This window comes from Eutrigla gurnardus (assembly GCF_963514095.1).
Source record: "Eutrigla gurnardus genome assembly, chromosome: 4".
NCBI lineage: Eukaryota > Metazoa > Chordata > Actinopteri > Perciformes > Triglidae > Eutrigla > Eutrigla gurnardus.
In genome coordinates this window covers 17631727-17652099 of record NC_139918.1, presented here as the reverse complement: position 1 = coordinate 17652099, position 20373 = coordinate 17631727, and the positions used below count along the sequence as shown (strand labels likewise).

The 20373-nt window shown below is 41.6% G+C and overlaps 2 protein-coding genes across 2 annotated transcripts in view; both read left to right on the top strand.

The window, feature by feature from the left end:
• Nucleotides 1–302: 302 nt before the first annotated feature.
• Nucleotides 303–18576, top strand: LOC311012554 (solute carrier family 25 member 36-A-like). The gene is made up of 7 exons (XM_084008040.1): nt 303–723; nt 3096–3260; nt 6136–6213; nt 10040–10140; nt 14634–14700; nt 14816–15102; nt 15315–18576. The coding sequence occupies exons 1-7, from the start codon at nt 683–685 to the stop codon at nt 15506–15508; spliced, it is 933 nt and encodes a 310-aa protein (XP_083864166.1). The 5' UTR covers nt 303–682; the 3' UTR covers nt 15509–18576.
• A 1209-nt stretch (nt 18577–19785) lies between these two features.
• LOC311012555 (SPRY domain-containing SOCS box protein 4-like) overlaps nt 19786–20373 on the top strand; it is a 62157-nt gene continuing 61569 nt past the window's right edge. The window contains exon 1 of the mRNA XM_084008041.1: nt 19786–19921. The gene's annotated coding sequence lies outside the window, so the exon portion shown is untranslated. The remainder of the gene's footprint in view (nt 19922–20373) is intronic.

Genomic DNA, 20373 nt, shown 5'->3' with positions numbered 1-20373 from the left:
GTGGTTGTCTGACTGTAAATCTGTTTTCTTTTTTTTTGTCTCAGGTCTGACAGAAACAAAAAACCGGTTATCGGTTATTCTCAGAACGAACGATCTCATGCCCGAAGGTGCTTTTTCTTCAGCCTGGAGAGAAACTTCTCCAACATATCTCGTTCAACGCTGAGCATGTGAACGGTGCGTGGTCAGGGCGGAGATGAAGTGACGTCACGCGCCGAGCTGACCAATAGCAGCGTCTGTTTCCCAGCCTATGATTGTACAGTAAATACTATGAGCTCTGCCTCCTTCCCTCTCGCTGCAGCGATGAAAGCAGAGGAGAGAGGATCGAGACGAACCCGCGGATGAGCACTAAAACCGTCTGTTAGCGCTGATATTTCATTTGTCGGCAGTTAGCCTGTTGAGTTCGCAGCTCCGCGGTGTTTTTCCAGACGAAGACAAGAAGCTATCTGTGCGTGAGGGGGGCTTGAGGAAGCTGAGAGCGACGGAGGAGGCTTTTCTGTCGGCCCACTGCAGTCTGAATCACCGCAGACTCGCCCCACCGCTCGTTCATCATCGACGGCGCTTTGCCCATCGACGTTCGCAGCCCCTCGGAGGCAGGAAGCATCGGGAAGAGACGCGACCGAAGCCCGTGTTCGACCCTCTGCCGCAGCCCCGAGGTGTGCTGTTTGGCAGGGCGTGCTAAATAATGAGCCAAAGGGACACACTTGTTCATTTGTTCGCTGGAGGGTAAGTCGGACTACAACGTTTCATTCAGATACCGGGGTTGTTTTCTGAATACTGACTAGCGTTAGCATTCAAACACGACACGTCATTTCGGTTATCTTGTTTAATTAAGTCAACGAGGGCTGTTTTTTTCTCTCTCTATATGCAGCGCGTGCATGTGTCAGCTGTGTGCACGTCAGTGTCATAACAGTCGGTTGATACAGAGCTTCCTGTCGAAATGTCAAAATAAAACAATTTGAACAGTAACACAAACGAGACATAAGGAGGTTCTGTATTAGGGCAGGTGTGAATTTGGGCATACAACTGAATATTTAAACCCTTATTGTAATTTTTTTCAGTAGTTATATACTTCTTTTATTCAGGTGACAAGAGTTGAGCTTTTATTTACAAGGGAATTCTAATGTATTTCCGGGTTCCCTGCTGCTCTCTTGTGGTAACTTGATGAAGTTCTGCAGCAGGCGATTTTACCTTTTAAGATCCCGAGAAATGAATCAGATTACACGAAATGTTACATATCCGTGTATGTAGTAATTTAAGTTAGATTCTATGTGTTTTGTTTCTTTGTTAATGGATATTAACATTAACTGTTGAAACCACAACTCCTATTACGTTCTACTCTTGTATCTTAAGGGGTGTTCAGGAGTTCCAACACATGTCCACCTCGAAGGACCCCCAGATTGAAAGGACAGCATTAACCTGCAAACATCCATCTGATAATATTTCTAACTAAAAAATCTAAAAAAAGAGTATTTTTTCTGTTTTCTGTCCAAACTGTAGGCGCAAGGGGATGTAGGGGTGTAAAATACTGATAAAAGGCATTCTGCTGTTGTAAACCACTAAATGAGGCCACAACATTGATTAAGTTATGAAGATTTTGTTTCAACAGCCGTCCCATTTTAAAAAGTTATGCAGTGATTCTCATTCACAACTCTCCAGATAGGCCCAACAACAAAGAACGTTACAACATGGGCGTTAAACGTGTCAGTTTGATGTCCCAGTATTTCAAGTTCTTATTTTAATCTATTGTTTTTAGTTTCTCTCTGGTCTTTTGCCTCTGCTTTCATCTCTGCTCCCAATGTTTGACATTCAAATAGGGTAATCTCATCATTCCACAACTCTTTTGTTATCAGGGATTTTGAATCAGACAAGAACATGAGACACATTTGCTATCTTGAACGAGCAGTCAGTATTGCTTTCCACGAAAACGTGAGCTGGAGGGCCTCAGCGCTTCCTCCCACAGCCACTATGAAACACACACACACACACACACATGCAGCAGACAGCGTAGCTCTGAAAGTAGGGCAAGGGTCACCGCTGCCTGTGAGCATGAATGTAGGTCAGTCTTTTGAAAGGTAAATATAGCTGGTGTTACTCAAAAGAGACTGTATGTTTGAGGAATCCACTGCCAAGCGCCCAGAAGTCTTTATTCACCACTGTAGAGCTACAGCGAGTCTTCATTTAACCCGACCTGTAGAGCATTCGTTTAGTCTACGGCAGTCAACAAGTTTGATTGTGAAGTCCTATTGTGGAAAGCACCAAGCCCTTGGTGAAAGCAGAGATCATTGATGAATGTGCTTGTGTGGCACAGGGACGGAACATTGTTTTGAGCTGATGTCTGGCAGCCTTGGAATAAAGTACTAATTCATACCACACACATTAAATTTACTGTATATTGCAATTATATTTAACGTGGAGTCGACTTTAGTTTGTTTACTTGCTGATGGAAGTAAACAAGCGATGGAAGTTTAAGCAACATGATCATAGTTCAGTATGCAGTCATGTTTTTATTCATGATGTGCTCTTGTGCATGAGTCGGCTAAGCCAGCTAAACAACACCACCAAACCATGGAGTGTTGATGTGTGCCTGCTCCTAGATAATTTTAGCTAAGGAATAACAACTTACTAGCTGCCAAATAATGGGGAGATCAGTATCAGAGGGTGGTTTAAAAAAAGAAAACTGGCAAAGGGATTAGCCAAATATTAATGTGACTTGGACCAAGTACGATAATACTATGTAAATGTATTCATATAGTGCTTTTTAATACGTGTGTTTAAAACATGCTAAAGAGGGAATTTTATCAGTCTTCATTTGATAGTGGAGAGAGATAAGTGAAGTGAAATGTGAAGAAAGAGAGTAAGGGTGTGACATGCAGCAAAGCAAGTCAAACTATGGACTTGCTGCTTAGGGCACCATGTGGTGTGTGCCCGGAACACTCGGCTATTCGGTTTATCCAGATATGTGATGCTTTCAAAGTTATTTCTGTATCATTATTTTTAAATCTGATCCCGGCAGAGTGTTTATTTTTATCTATTGCCCCATCTCGTTTTGTTTCTTCCCGTTTTCATTCTCAACACCTTCTCAACTTCCTTTCTAGATGTGGCGGCACAGTGGGCGCAATTTTGACTTGTCCTCTGGAGGTTGTGAAGACCAGGCTGCAGTCCTCTTCAGTCACTCTCTACATCTCTGAAGTACAACTCAGCACCGTTAATGGAGCCAGTGTGGCCCGTGTCACTCCACCAGGGCCTCTGCACTGTCTCAAGTAAGGAGAATTACACCAAATGATAATTGTACTAACTTTTAAAATTAGTTTGGGATCATTTAAAAAAGGAACCATGCCAGGGATAGTTTTGATTTGCACAGGGAATGAGACTCTAAGCAAATCTTTGGATAGTTTTGTGAAAATAAATATGACATTTTCAACAATATTGCTACCAGAATATTGCGTTTGTAAGTGTGAGGAGTAAGCTGGCAGTTGATGTCAAACAGTTGTGAGACAGTGTAAATCACCCCAACCACGAGAGGTCCTTGAGCATGCAGCCATAACCGACTACCCAAAACATTATGCAGTTTGCTGCTGCAGAATGCGAGAATAGCAGTGGACAGACACAGATGTGCACACTCACTCACAGACAAACACATGACCAATCACATGATCCTTCTGAAAATAATGAAACTGCATCACTCTTTATCTTATGTCCTTTTTCACTTCTTACTAGGAACAAATGTGCTTTTAGAGAATACTTAGTTGCCTCAACACCATGAATGATCCAGGAGATGGATACATAATTGTAAACAAATACTTACAATTGCCAAAGATCACTCTGGATAATGTATTAAGCCTTAAAGCTATGGTCTACGATTTGAAAGATTTGTCAATTGAGCCAAAATTGATCCAATAGTAGCCATTGGATCAATTTTCCAATCCAATCCTCGCTCCCTCTCCTGCTCCTGCTCACGCCTTGAGATTTTCGAGAGCGCCCCGTCTCTCGAAACTCGCCGCGACACGAAGGCATTGCACGGTCAGCCAAAATCTCACTCTGAACTAAGTTAAAAACTTGAGAGCCCTGGAACAGGTAATCTTTCGTCTTTTATCGTGGATGTTGTGACACGGATAACTTTCATGCCGATGCTGCCTTATGACTGTGAAAGCTGCTGTTAGTTTGTTTTTGTATAAGACAGTGTCGAGACTATGTCTGTCTCTGCAGTATTGTTTATTTGTTCGACAGAGACGTTAGCCTGGAGGGGGTGTGAGCTTCTCGTGGGAGGCTCCGAGGGGAGAACGATATGAGCTCGGAGGGGAGGGATTAAGGAGCACAGAGGGGAGGGATGTGTGTGTGTGTGTGTGTGTTTCAAATCGTAGACCATAGCTTTAAACCTGCCCTGTGCAGTAGGTTTCAAGTTGTGTTTGTTTTCTTAGAAATCATCAGAATCTAAAACCAAGACACCGTAGCAATGCGTCAGATAAAAAGTCCAATGTCAGGATTATCGATATTTGATTAGTGGCATTGAGGAACACAATAATTTCCTAATAATTTCTTAAAGTCTCTTTTTGATATTAAAGCTTTGGGGCTGTTTTGACTACACAAATACACAATAAATCCTCCCCTTTTTATCACATGATATGTCATTGTTCTTCAGTGGAAGACGGTGGAAAGTTACCAGAATTATGGGAAGTGAGGTCACAGGGGAATCCAACATTGCTCAGGTGTTTATTTGGAAACTGAAAAGTCACTGAAACTCGTATTTAACGTTGGTCTCTGAGGGATTAATGGTGTTAAAGTAAATGGACAACGTAGCCATGGTTCTCTGCTCTTGTACTCTGGCAACCCACGTCCATGTCTGTCACGGTGCATGACACTCAGTGTTCAACATATTGCATAATGCAGAAGCTGCAGTGTGTGGAATTTTCCACTGTCAAATGCTCGCATTAATTATTCTGCAATCTTGGACACACTTCTCATGTATGGGGTGTTGTGATATTTAAAAATGAAATACTGATATCATTGAAAATATAATATAATATTGTTCATCGCTGCTTGAAAACACAGCATTCAAAATTCCCCCACCCTCTCCGGCTCAACGAGCAAGTCCTTGAGATAAACAGCCAGTAGCAGAAACTGTACACCACCATTACACGATACAGACTGGAGCAGGACAGAAGAGGGAAGAGCGCTACGGCAAGCAAAGGAAAAAAGAGAAAAAAAACCCAAGTCAAAATGGGTCAACATGCAGTGAGGCACAGACTTTTAGAGCAGGGTATATTAGCTTATGATTGATGTTTTATCACTTTCAGCTCCGTGTGTAAATTTGGGCAATTGCTTCTGTGGAGATTCGGTGTACTGTAAATCATTTTTGAGTCTTTTAAGAACAAATGTTTGCAAAATCTCACAGCCAGGAAGGCAGAGGCCACAAACCCACAAGCTGAACCAAATACTGGGACATAGCTGCTAAAAGAAAGATACCCAAAGGACCAGTTCATAAATCCCAAAAGGCTCTTATTTCTTCCCAGGATATCCTTCCAATACATTGCACCGCAGTTTAAGTGAAAACTGGGAAAAGAATAAAGGTCAACCATAAGCAGTCCACGTTTTAAATGAGGTTTCTGGGCTAGTTTAGAGGCCGATGAGATCTTTGAACTTGGCTGACAACTGACACGTGAACACGTGAGCGCCATGATAAGAACACTGTAAACACCAGCGGAGCAAGGACATCTGATGCTTCATTTATTTTGGGTCCCCCAGCATGTTGACAGTGATCTTATGTATAATATCAGACCGTATAGAGTGTCGGCTCCTGGCAAATTGTCCAAAAAGTTATAATTTACGGGTCCACTTGCTCAGAACAGAGGTCTGTTTCCGACGGTGCCCTTTAAACATTAATGTGATCTGTATTTGTCAGTGATCATACAGCATGTAAAGAATGTTTGACATACAATAGTGAGAAAAATAACTGTTGTTTGTGTAACTCACAGAATTGTTTGTAATTGCCAAACCTTAAAGGAATAATTTGATATTTTTTTATTCGGTTATCTGCTTTCTTGCTGAGAGTTTCTTTAGAATATTGATGAAAAGCGTCTCATTGTTTTTGTTTGGTTTATGAAGTAGAAGCTAACACATGCACATCTCTCTCTGCAGGTTAATTCTAGAGAGAGAGGGACCTCGTTCCCTCTTCAGAGGACTGGGACCCAACCTTGTGGGTGTGGCACCTTCCAGGTATGTACAGTATTATCTATAGTATTCTAGGTGTGGTGCATATCTTCTGCTGCCTACGTGTTTCTTAAGCAACGCCACAAAAAGATGACACCTACTGGTCTCTTGTCTGACCGCATTCTCATGTCTTTATCTTTTCTTTTTTATAAGATTACCTTTTGGCCATTGTGTCTCTATTAGATTGACAGTACAGATAGACTGGAAAGGGCAGAGAGTGAGAGGGGACAACATGTGGCATAGCAGCCTTGGTACATGGAGTGCTCACACCTTGCCAGGTGCTTTCTAATGAAGGGTTACTTCACCGTTATATATTTCTTCTGTTCATTTAGCCTTGATTGTCCCACTGCTGTAGGCAGGGGAGAAAGAGAGTGCTCTGGACAGCTGTAGCTGTCAGCACCTCGGGGAGTCTCTGTCCTTGTCTGAGTCCTCAGTCCTGACAATTGTGCTGCTTTAGCACGTAAAGTTATTATTCTCTGTTGTTATTATTTAATTATACAATTAGCCTAGGCTATCAGGTAGAGTTTAGTTTTTAAGGGCTGTCCAAATGAAACGCAGGATGATTAGTTTGTGGTATGAACCCATAGTGCTGTTTGGATGGGAAGTTCCTGAGTATAAAAATTCAAAGATGCAGCAATCGAGATACAAGCGCACCCCATTTCACTGCAGCAGCATGGCGTTAACCTCTCGTCATTGAGCCTAATAAGCTGCCCAACTGCGACAACAACCTGATGCACAAACAGGTTAAATCCTCATTTACCAGCAGCTGCAGTATGTGAGCTAATTAGACTCCCTAGTAAGTCTCTGACGTAACGAGGGGAGGGAGGGAGGGGAGGCGGTGAGTATGACGTCATCAGTAATGTTACAACTTGAATGTAGCAGTTCAGTCTGTGTTCAGTTTATCTGTGAGTGAATAAATGCTACAACTAGACACAAGCAGCCAGCTGATATTTAAAGTGAAGGGAGTTAGCCCCAAAGTTATCAACAACTCTGACTGCTCCAGTTTACGAACACTTAAGGTGGGCTGACCTTTTAAGGCGGACCAGTGCGATTTTGTTTTAAGTGACAAGCTGCTCTCCTCTGAGTCTCTTAGCTTTTTTATCTTTAACATTAATTTTTACTGTGTAACTGACAGAACTGTTGAACAGGTTATTACTGCAAACTCTGCTCTGATTGCATCAGGAAAGCAGAAAGTTTAAGTTCTTGGTTTGAAAAAAAGTGGCAGGTATCGGTGCATCCCCATATGTTGGTAGTTCAAATTCTGGTGCATATATGCCTTCTGTCATTTATCTTTCCGATCCCGCAACAATAAACTAAGAAAATGGCAAATCTTTTCAGGGAAATTAAAAAAGGGTGATTAATCGTGATTATCCCACACCTACCCTACAAACAATTTTTAATCGTTTGACAGCCCACCTCCTTTTTCTTTTTCTTTTTTTGATTGCTTGAACAGTAGGTAGAATTTCAGTCGAGTCTTTGGTTGACGACTGCCCTACAAAAATGTGCAGAATAAGGCCAAAAAAAGAGAAAAGACAACAACCCGTGCTTGCATATCTGATAACCAACACAGTAGAGTAGGTCACCACAATCTCTGATGTTTATAAGAAACCTTCAGAATGAACCACTGTTATCTGCACTAGCTGTACCAGAGAATATATTTATATAGAATATAATATAATAAATATTTATTTAATATGTTACATCAAACTGTTGTTGAGGAATCCATCTGCTTCTGCTAAATCTCCCATGTTTTATTTTTCAAACATCCAGCTCATTCAGAGCTTATGTTGAAAGCAATAACACTAGACCACAAATACAGTAATGCGTTGAGTTTAAACCCCCAGAAATGCCATGTAAATCTGTCCTTCAAATCCTACAGGAAATGAGTTGGTTCCTTCTCTTGGCTTGGCTGGTTAGGGTTGCATAACAGCCTCAAGTCAGTCACTCAAACCCTGAATGAAACATTAACTACAGCGGGCGCTGGCCAGCTGTGACTCTCTCGTCATGTGACCGTTGATGTTGTTGTGTAGTGTCACGATTGAGTTCCTACATTGAGAGTCGTGTTTGTGTCCTATTTCCCTCCCTGACCTGTCTAGTTCTCCCGAGCTACTGCAGCATGACACGGCCATTGTTGTCCTCTTCCCGTCGCTTCGTTGTGGTCTCTGTCTCTCTATCTGAGTCACCCTATGCATTCTCTGCCTCTTTGCCATGTGTGTTATTCTTTACATTAAATCGGTGGGTTCATTCTGCACTCTCTATGCTGTCTCTCTCTGTCTGGCTCAGGCTCTGAGGGGTGAATACTGCCCTTGGGTGATCGTGTCATGTGTATGTGACTGTGTGTGTCAGTCCTGTCGGCTGGTTGTCCAGCTGTGGACGTGGCAGCTTGTTTCCTGGTCATGACGGCTATAAGTAACTGTGCTATAGGAGGATATTGATGCATAAGAAGTGAGCCTGATGAACTCAATGGCAGCATATACGATTTGCAGCTGTCTTATATCTTCTATGAACCTCTAGCCTAATATTCCAATGCCTAGTTTTCCCTATCAAAATGTTTTTTATGTGCTACCAACATTTAGATAAATCATTCCAGGCTATGAAGCATGAAATATACAGCATATCATCACATGTACCTGTGAATTTGTGGGCGTCATAAAAAGACACCATTTTTCTCGCTCTACTGCCACATCAATTCAGGATACTTTTATTATTATTTTCACAAGCAAAACTTTTAAATCATTACTGATTATTCTGAGCAGCCACATTCATCAGTTCGGTCTTCGGCTGCAGGAAGATAAAACTAAGTGATTCTTCTAGGAAGATCTGGGCAAAATTACCATACTTGATCAAAGTCTGCATGATTTACAGCGGAAGAGTCCACTTTGCAAGATGCATTACAGCGTAAGATGTAGGTAAAGTAATTGAGGAAAAGCTTAACAATATAATACTTTTGAATCGAATGAATTGACAAATTATTTTTCAACAAGAAGGAGGTCTGGGTTGCTGGGCTACAGAGTTAATCTCTTCCGTTATAATTAGGAAACAGCACTCTGACGATGGAAAGCTTAAAAAATGTCTTTTGGTTCTAATGAGGCTACAGTCCACTGGGGCTTGCTGCTGGCGTTCATTAGCAACACACACACACACACACACACACACACACACACACACACACACACACACACACACACACACAAACACACAAACCTACTCACATAATTCATCTCTCATCTGATTATGTTGTGCATGCATGCTCTCCATTCAGAAGGAGAGCGGAGCGTCGAGGCCATTTGGTTTAATTCCACTCAGCAGAAATGTTGACTAAATCCTGTGATTTTTATTTAGTGAGGAGCAACTGGAATCATGGGAGATAAATCTGCTACCAAAGCATGCTAGATTAAGATCGTACACACACACACACACACACACACACACACACACACACACACACACACACACACACACACACACACACACACACACAGATACACTCCTTTGAGTCACTTGCATTTAGACTACATATTAGCTTGATTATTGCCCTCGTTTACAATTTTGGCAGTATTTTATTTCAGGCACATTTTCATATTTAATGCCGTTAACTTAATGTTATTCTTCATATAAGTTTTGCAATTATACAATTTGTCTGTTTATTTGTGTTTGTGTCATCTTTTATAGTGCAGTTAAATTAAATTCCTGAATACTCATCATTATTTTCTTCAGTGTCCCCCTGTTTGCTCATAAGTCGTAGTAGTATCTTTCTTAGTCAATTTAACCAGTGTTTTTAACATCTTACTAACCTCTGTCTTATTTCTTTCCACGTGATTATTTCCAACAGGGCAATCTACTTTGCGGCCTATTCAACAGCCAAGGAGAAGCTGAATGGCGTGCTGGAGCAGGACTCTACCCAAGTGCACATGGTGTCGGCTGGGCTTGCAGGTAATGATGGCTCCTCCCCCCTCCCTTCTGTCTGTTTGTCACTGTCTGTCGCCGAGTGTAATCTCTGCCTGTTTGTCTGTCTGTCAGTCTGCCTGAGCAGTGTAAATCACTGATGGGTTTTACGTAAAAAAAAATGTTCAGTTTTTCATCTGACAGATTTCATTTTACTTTTATCTTTTCATCATTTTCACTATTTGAAGTATCCCAGAGTTTCACTTCACCCCCTTTACCCCCCCTTCTCCATATACATGGTGGGATTTTGTTTTTACAAATTTAAAAGCTTGTAAATACCTAAAGCATGCCAAAGCTAACCAGAGATGTTTGTTATAAGTGGGCTAGTGTTACGCAGTTGTTTCATGTATAGAAATATTAAATATAAACAGCAGGGGGCTTATCCGAAAGCACAATTTAAGACTCTCAGGATCAATCTGACCTTGACCTGGATTGTGATGGAAACAGCCTCACTTAGTTTGCTGTGAAACCCAGCCATGAAAGATGCATTTATCCCTTTAAAAAAACACCCGGTACCATTCCTGTCACATAGCACATCTGCTACGTAGTCTCACCAGCTTTTATCTGAGAATTTCCCTTCTGTTAACACAGCCATCTACCCAGCTAGCACAGTATCTTATCTCTTCATGGTGACCTTGCCAGCCTAAACTACAGTTAAGCAGACAATACCTTATATCAGCAGTCTCAGACTTTAATACAAACGACCAGACAATTTCATGCTATAATGTGCGGTTGTCCGTGTCGGTTGTTAAGGAAAAAAAAGAAGAAAACAACCTGGTCCTCAAAGTTTAGGTTGTGCTTTCCTCCTCTCCGAGCCCATTTGTCCTTCGTTATTTGTTTTATTTCCTCCTTGCCCCTTTCCCACTTTATATTCATTCATTTTGAGGCCTCTCCAGAGGACTTTGTAAATGGTTTAACATCCCAGTTGTTACTTAAACAGTGTGGTCTGGGCCCCCTTCTTTGCTCTGTGTGTATAGAGGAGAGAGCACGGCCCCCAAAGGTCAACCGGGGCCCCTGGCACTCGGGCGGACACGTCAGGTAGCATCCCATTTCTTTACACTGGTATGATGAAAACCATGGTAATTTGTTATGAATATTAGAAAGTTCATAATGGTTATTCATTTGTAATGATATTACCATTGCCTGTGGCAGTGTGTTTGCTGCCAGTTTATAGTTTCAGGTTCTTATTATAAGGTTTTGATATTGCTTAGTCTTGACACACACCTCCCCCCCTCCTGTTAGCCTGTTGCCTTGTTCCATCTGCATAGTAAAGGTAAAGTAATGACTCATGCTTCTGTGGATTTTATGTTGTCAGCACAAAAGAAATGCTAACCTTGTCACTGCTACAGAGTGTTGTGATTGATTTCCTCCATTTTTACTTTTGTCATCATCCATCAACCTCATTCCTGCCTCAGTCATTTCTTTTCAAGGTGAATCGGTATCTGGGAGTTTTCCTTCAGTTTAACCCCAACGTTGCCGACACCAGTTTGAAAATAACACAACATATAGACGAGTCAGGGAGTTTTTGGTTATTGCGCTTGGCAGGCATCATTTCTGCATCATTGTCACATTTGTATTTGTTTGTCTGTAGTACCTTGGATTAAATATCTGTGTAGTTGTACTATACGGTACAAATGTCTACTTTCCTACTGCACAGTAATCGTCTCTGTCTTTGTGCACACATTCCATATTCAATCTCGTCAGCACTGAGAAGTAGCAGAGTTACAGAACGCCTCAGCGGCTTAAGGGAAAGGAGGCAAGTCCCACTTTTTTCACAGACATGGTTTCCCCTCCAGCAGTTAATCAAAAGCATATTTGCTTACTCTGAATGTAGGTCATGCAGGAATTCAGTTTCTATAGAAGAGTCATAGGAAACAAGCAGCAGCATGGCCTTATGCAGATGCAGCTATTCACAGGGATTTAAGGACTAGTTAGCCCATATGGGCTTTGAATGTATCTTCTTCGTGGCTTATCTAAATTACAAAGCAGACAAGTATGCAAGTGGTTTTCACTTCACCCCGAATACCAGAGATATTTCTGAAGTTGTTTTTTTTCCCTATATTACAGAATTTAGTGAAAAACATAGACACAAGGACTCAAACTAGCCTTTGAGCTTGACATTTTCTATTTTTACAATAAATATTGAGACTTACTGAACATTTCAGTAACTGGAAAACTGTTCAGTCTGACAGTGAAGTGGATGAAACGACATAGAAGCAGGCTGACACTCATTCAAGGACACTTTAATGTTATTTTTAAATGTATTCCCATAATGAGATTTGAGCCAGAGAGGTATTTGGAACTGGTTGAGCTGCATTCGCTGTTCCACTTCATTTACTAACTGTTCTATTAACAACCACTTCATCCTTTTTGTCGTCTCATATTCATAAGTGGTTCATGAAAGTGACTCATCCCCATTGTCCACTGCTTAGAGTCTGTCACACCAATCGACAAGGTTAGCATTTCCACCTTTCTACCTTATTCCAGTAAGCATTTGATTTGATTATTTCTCTAATATGTAGAGTATTAACTGATAATGGCACAATGATTATGAGGAGTACATCCTCAATCAAATTTTCTGCCTTTTTGTATTTGTGCTTGTGTTTACCTCGCTCTGGTGAGATGGAGCTGGAGCTTTGGTTTTGGGTTGGCTTCTGTTCAGTCAACATTTTCTTTATTCCAGTTGATAAATGGAGTAAAGGGTGGGGCTTAATGCAAAGTGAAAGTACAAGAAATGTAAAACAGTTTAGCTCTTAAGTATAAGAGTAAATTATAGGGGGATTAAAGGGGCTTGGATTTTGGGGGGAAAAGATGGGGAGAAGTTAGTCCTTCACCTCCAGTCTGTCCTCGAACTAGCTGGTATGGGGTTGGTGGGGTTGGGGGTGGATGTGACTGCTGCTTGTGTGTGACTGTGGTACAGAAAAGCCTGTGTCTATTTTAGGGCTTTACTGTAAAGCTTTCACCCCTGCGTGATTGGGTGGGAGACCCCCCCGCCATCTGTGCCCCCCATATCTGCAGGCTACTAGCTGCAGCGGGGAGGAGCTGGAGGAGCTTTGCCCCTCCCTCGTGAGTACACGCCATAGACGCTACTTCCTTCTACTTCCCTCTTTATTTTCTTCTTCCTCTTCTTCCTCTTCTCTTCAACAGACCTGTGTCTTCCTCTCTTCTTCACGCAGTTGCCTTAACCTAGGGCTGTGTCTGTATTGATACACTAGATGTGACTCAGGTCTCTGTCTAGACTTGCTCTCGTCTTAGTTGCTCTGCAAATGGCCTTATTCTATCTCTCTCCGTGACATCATTTGTATGTAACTTTTAGAGAGATTTTGTGTCATTTCATAATGACACAAAGTGCTCGTTAGTTAGCTACATATGACGTTTATATTACTGTATATTTCATAGAGCTCCTACTTAACAAAAACACACTCAAAGCAGTTCAAAGCTTCATCCCGTTATAAATAACTCAAACAAGCACACACTCACCTCTGCTGGACATTCTCTACCACACAAGTGCATTAAGAATGCATTTTCATTATCGAGTGACCCCAGTACCAAACTTAGCTAACTGGACATATAGAACAAGGATGCACACTAACATTAGGAAGTAAAGTCTGCACCATTCTCACTTTAGTCCGGCTTAATACTTGAAGAATCTCCTCCAGACATTTGGTGTCTCTGTGCTGTTGTCGTTGTGCTAGTCGTGCTAATATCAGGCCAACAGCCTGTCTGTAGTGTCTAACCAGTTAACTACTGGTTTTGTTAATTGTCACAGAATTAACATAAATATTTTCACTCATTGACTAATAAAGGGAGTCCATTCTTATCGCTGAACCAACGATGAGAGGGACTTTCGAACGTCCAAACTAAGAGTCAAACCTTCTGTTGTGACCTAAAGTTGTGTAACGGCAGATTTTCTCGTAAAAAGGTTGATACTTTTGATTTTTTTTCATTCGAAAATGCAAGAGCTCTCATAAGAATTTCAAAGAAACGAATCAGACTGCAGAATATAACGATCTGCCACACTCAAAAGGCCTAAAATGACTTTGCTGCTTGGCCTCATTTCCCAGTGTTTTCAGTTAGATACTTTCTTAAGATGACAAATGATTGTCGTTAGTTCAGATGCTTGACTTCAGGAAGAGAGCTGTTGTTTGCATACACCTCTTTAGCATTTCACATGAAGAGGATCAATATGTGAAAAATGAAAATGCATGCATTTTTTGTGTGTAACTGAATTTAATGTGTTTTCCAAAAAAAAGAGAATGAATATAGACATTGTTTAAAATCATCTAGACAATAATTCTCTATGAGAGTATTGAAATGTCTCATAGTAAAGTCAAATAAAACTGTGAGTTGATCCTGTTTAGTGAAGTGCTTTCTCATTGTCCTTGTGCAGTATGTAGACTATTTAATATAGTTGATTAGATTGTGTTCTTCCTAATGTCTCTGCGTCTGACTGAACCTGTGTCCTCCTCTGAAATTCCCAGGGTTCACCGCCATCACAGCCACCAATCCCATCTGGCTGATCAAGACCCGTCTGCAGCTGGAAACCAGGTGAGGAACCTCAGACCTGTATGTCATTAGTCTGGAAGCTACAGTAGATAATAAAGATTAAAAAATTATTAAAGTTATTATTTGAAGTAAATGAAACGTCTCTGTATGATTACAGAACCCGAGGTGAGCGGCGAATGAACGCATTTGAGTGCGTGCGGCGGGTGTACCAGATGGACGGCCTGCGAGGTTTCTACAGGGGCATGTCGGCCTCGTACGCTGGCATCTCTGAGACTGTTATTCATTTTGTCATCTATGAAAGCATCAAACGCAAACTGTTGGAATCTAAGGCCCACGCCAGCATGGACGAGGAGGAGTCTGTCAAAGACGCCTCAGACTTTGTGGGTATGATGCTCGCAGCAGCCACCTCCAAGACCTGTGCCACCTCCATCGCCTACCCTCACGGTAATTTGACTTGTCTCACCGATTTTATTCCAAAACATAAGGCTTACAGTAGTACATGTTTCTTGTTGTCAACAAACCTCATCAAAAGTAGGGAATTTAGCTCCAAGGGAGAATCAACAACACTCATAAGCACTTCTGACAATTAGTATGGTATAGCATATAGTCGCCAGTGATGTAAATAACGGTTTTCTTCCTTTACTCTTGTGTCATAGAGGTGATCCGCACACGGCTAAGAGAGGAGGGCAGCAAGTATCGCTCCTTCTTCCAAACGCTGCTGACCGTACCCAGGGAGGAGGGATACCGGGCCCTGTACCGCGGCTTAACCACCCACCTCGTTAGACAGATCCCCAACACCGCCATCATGATGTGCACCTACGAAGTGGTGGTCTACCTGCTCGGCCGTTAGCCCCGCCAGGTGTGTCTCCTTCCGGTTTAAAGAGGGAGACAGTTAGAGAATGAACTGAGAAGGAAGCCCTTTGGTGAAGGGAGAGTGTGGACAAAATGTCAGAATGAAGACCAAAGGAAAACTGAAAAATACTCGACTGGACCAGATAAGGAGAATGGACAGAATATGAAGAAATAAGCCCTTGTTACCACATTAGCATCATCACCTGCAGTTCCCTATGGTGGAGCAGATAGAGGGCGCTACAGTTCACAGGAGAGTTGATATGGGTGGGATGAGAAAAGAGGCACTGACAGTAGAGACACAGAAATAGCTTGGCACCTGTTACACTAAGGGTACCTCTGAAGGAAAACATTTAAGCACAATTCAGTGGCCTTAACAGAAATGGTTTTAATTTGCGTCCTTCCTATTCAGTGAAGAGTGAAAAGCGTTTTCACTCTTTGATAGAGATGATTTTGTAAACGGGGAATGCTTGGAGGCAACTTGACAGGAGAGCACTAATTGTCTGCACTGGTCTCGCTTGACTGCTGTACCATTTAGACTGGTTGTTAAGGAACGTTCGAACACACATTTGAAACAAAGATGACGATCTGTGATGAGACGATCTGTGATCAGGTGATCTGTGATCAGGCGATCCTGTGATCAGGCGATCTGATCCACCCGTCTTTGCACTACGCACTAAGTGTTGCTTCAAGCATTCCCCGTCTGAGCACTGCAGTCAAACTCCCTTTGGTGGCCTGGGGTTCACACACAGCCGTGAGCTAACTGGCCACACGCAAGAAGACACAATAATGAGCTAGCGACGGCCTGTCACCTGAACACATGCCTCGTTAACTAGCGTTTGATTATAATAAGAGTATGTTGAAAAGCTGACATTCAGTGTTTTGCTCCTCTGTAACTCTGGCGGTGACATGCTTTGGGGGGAAGTTGACCTTCTGTGTCAGCAGTTTTTCTTTGTTCAAACTGAAAAAAAAGATTGGCGTTCAAGGCCAGCTTCTGCCTGCACCAGCTCACTGCTCAGGACTTTAAACGTCTCGTGTGAAAACACGAGACCAACATGTCCTTTCTGAGATGTGAAGTGTGTGATTGTCCAAAAGGTACCGAGACTTTTAAGTATCTACAATTGGAGTGTGCCACTACTTGAATTTAATGTGACTGTGACTGTGACGGTGTGGGGAAATGTTGGAGTGGGAGAATGTTGATAGAGTTTCACCTGTGTGTGTGTGTGTGTGTGTGTGTGTGTGTGTGTGTGTGTGTGTGTGTGTGTGTGTGTGTGTGTGTGTGTGTGTGTGTGTGTGTGTGTGTGTGTGTGTGTGTGTGTGTGTGTGTGTGTGTGTGTGTGTGTGTCACACTTACCATGATCTAACTATGTTAGAATGTGTGTTTGTGCCTCACGTATGCCTGCATGTACAATTAATATCTACTCCATGATTTCCCTCCACTAACTATTAATCTTGCGAGACGCCCCGGCTGGGAGTGTGGAAAAGCTCCTGTACGATACCGGCAGCTTCCATTCCCGCTCTCATGCCAGCCCTTCCTTCCAGTGGCTTCCAACTGACCTGATAACATGCACTTTTGTGGCCTTTAAGGTTTGTGCTTTGCATTTTATTGTGTGGACAGTTTGAACTTGTACATTGTAAAAGAAAAAAACAAGTATTACTGTATATCAAAATGGTATTTTGCGCTGTTCTTATAGCAGATATATTGTACAGTTTAGAGTTCTCAGTAGTTGTGAAGGATGTCCAAATGTGTGTATATAATATAGATGCAGAATATGCATATCATTTATTGTTGTTTCATTCTTAGGCCCATGTATGATCATGCTGTAGTTTGCATTTGCAATTTGTTTCCTTTTTTGTGCAATTTAACCTCGTTTGATATTGACTGTTGACATGAATATCGATATTGCTTGACTGATTTCTTTTCTTCCAGTATAAACTGTGAGTTAACATGTATTTGTATGTTGCCGTGCGCTTTCATGCAAACATTTGTGCCAACACTAAAGCTAGCGAATGCTGCAGGAAAAACACTGAAAGTATTTGTGCCGGAGTGTTGGATCATCATTTTACCGTGTTCATAAAACGTGTTCCATCTTGCAAAGTTCAGATGTTTCTGTTTTTGGCAATGTTTACATCGTTCATGACTTTCTGTCAGATTTTAAGGTTCTCATTGCAAAATGTTTCGAATATCAAGGTGGAAGTATTTTAATGTCAGAGTTCAATAACTGGAATCATCTTTCTGCACCACGCACAGAGTTGGGACTGTTGAAAATGAAGAAATTGCTGAGCTAAACTATTGTTGTTGAAAATAGTGAATTTAGGCCTTTTAAACCAGCCATTCCAAACGGTTCATATAGCATCCAGTAAGAATTATCTTTTGAGATTATTTGGCACAAATGCATTTGTTTCAAATTGTATCCAAGCACCTTATCAATTTTTCTTTTACACAAGCTTAAAGACACATGAGTAGAGAAAAGCCTTCCTCCACAACCCTTCTCATCCAACGGCTGTGGTCTCAGTGCTCACTCATTATCAAAAGTGTTGTGCTTATTTCACTAATTACAGAAAGTCTAGTGCGTTCACGCGTGATGTTCTTGAATGCTCTCATTGCCCATCCTTGTTGCAGTATAATTTCAAACAGCTCTGCGTAGTAACAGTTATTGATTTCCAATTACTATTTTTCTAGCCCATAGTTGCTGTCGGTGCTGGAAAAGGAAAATTGCTGACTCATTTTAACATCTATATTTTCCTGTAAAACACTAATAGCTTTTGTCTTTGTTTTTGGCGCCATTGCAGTAATATTTGAGGTCAAGTTACCAAAATGTGAAAAGAACAGACAACTGGACACGCAGTGCAAACATTTCACTTTATTTTGTGACTCATTTCAGTGTCTGTATGCAACTCGATATCTTTCTCTTGTATGCTTGGACAGGATGTAGCCTCAAGCAGGGTTGAATGAAACCTGGAAGATTGTTTTTTTTTTGCCAGATTAATTGTTGATGTATTTTTTTTGTTTGTTTGTTTGTTTGTTTTTAACCACAAAAGTAAATAAAAATCAAGTTGCAACTACTATATTAGTCTCATTTTAATGAAGATGTTCAATTGCTCTAGTTTCTTGGTTTTTTTTCTAATATTAAGTTTAAGTCATCAAATGAAAAAAGTGTGTGTTACCATGTAACAAATGTCCACACCTATATGTATAGGGATGTATGAAGTGAATGGATGGGAGAAAGTCCACAAACCGTGTTCACCTGTTATCACCACCAGGGGGCGCCATATAGCTTCCGAGACATCTGACGAGTGCACAATTTCAATTTACTGAATTCGCTCCCTAAATTGCAATTATAAATCAGTCATAATTAACACAAGTCGTTGTCAAAAAGTGAGGTAGATTCTTCTATGAGTGGCACGCACTTGTTGCGTGTCTTAATGGTCATTTTCATGCTTAAAAACCAGTAAAGGCATTGATTTATAATTAGTTATCTCTAATGCACGTGTAACCTACAGCAGAATGAATCAATGAATATTATATGGGTAGATGGAGAATGAAATTATCCATCATCATACATGGCTTGGTTGGGCTTAGTGACTTATATTAAAAAATGACGATGTGACATGTGTTTGTATTGATTTTGTAGTGCCGCTTTTAGTATTTTTTTCTCCATAATTTTTTAAGCACAAGCAAAATCAATCAGCCTTCCACTATTTTCCTCGCAGATTAGTCTATTGATCACGTGGCTATGTATCTAAGTAGTAATTACTGTTTAAGTGCTGAGTGAACGTGCCCTAGGGTGTTGAAATGGTCAAGAAAAGCGGATGATTTTTTATAAAAGAATGAGAAACCAAATCAGCGGAAGTGTCTGTTCACGTCTCAGTGCTGAAAAATCAATGTCAAAGTATTGACAATTAAAAACAAATTGAAATGAAAACACCATAGATTACATTTCTTGAAAAACAGACATCCAACATAAACATAAACATCAATTATTATTATTATTATTATTGTTGTTGTTGTTGTTGTTGTTGTTATTTGCAGCGGCTGTAATAGCAGTAGTAGTTACGTGGTATTACGGTATTTCTCCATTTGTCCAGCTCTATAAGTTGTTGTGCGTAGATTTACGCGCAGTCATTGAATGCACCATCGGTACCTGAGCCAATAGCGTCAGAGCAGAATACCGTGTTGTGGTTGAAGCGACCGACCAATCAGCGCTCGTTCTGCGGAGTAAATGGACACTCGGCATCTGGCTGCCTCGAGCGGCAGTTCGCTGCAACAAAGAAAACCGTCGCTACGTCGCCGAAACACAAGTAAGAGCTCTGGAATAAAGTCGCTGTCGTCAGCGGAGAAGAGGAGAGGCTTCGGGTTTCCTTCACTCGCCGAGAAAGCCTCAGAGAAAAGTGTCGCTTGGAGACGAGTTGGGTGAGTGTTTCTCTGTTTACACCGGATGCGCTGACGGCAGGATTATTGGAGCCCCGGGTTTGTGTGTAGTTGCCGGCTGGAACGCAGCGGAGCGCCGGGGTTTCTTCCGTCCAGGTCTGGACCCGTCGGTTTTAGACATTAAAAAAAACAAGTCCCTCTTTGCCGCGCGGTTCACTTTCAGTTCTTCGCCTCTTGTTTATATTAAAGTAGTAGTGCGTTGAAGTTCTGTTGTATCGGAAATACATGGTGACACCGCGGAACATGTGCATGAATTAATGTGCCTGTGTGTCGTACTGCTTGTGTTTACGTGGTTAGTCCTCCGGCCACGCTGATGACACCTCGCCCGGGGTCTCAGCCCGCAGTGCCGGGATGGTTGACTGAACCCCCCCTGTTGCCTGGATGTGCGTGGATGGATGTGTTATAAGTGAGCTGTGAGAGACCAGCCTCATAAG

Coding starts and splice junctions, on each gene's coding strand:
- LOC311012554 (XM_084008040.1), top strand. CDS start 683: ATGAGCCAAAGGGACACACTTGTTCATTTGTTCGCTGGAGG. Junction 724..3,095: donor GTTCATTTGTTCGCTGGAGG/GTAAGTCGGACT, acceptor CTTCCTTTCTAG/ATGTGGCGGCACAGTGGGCG. Junction 15,103..15,314: donor CTCCATCGCCTACCCTCACG/GTAATTTGACTT, acceptor CTTGTGTCATAG/AGGTGATCCGCACACGGCTA.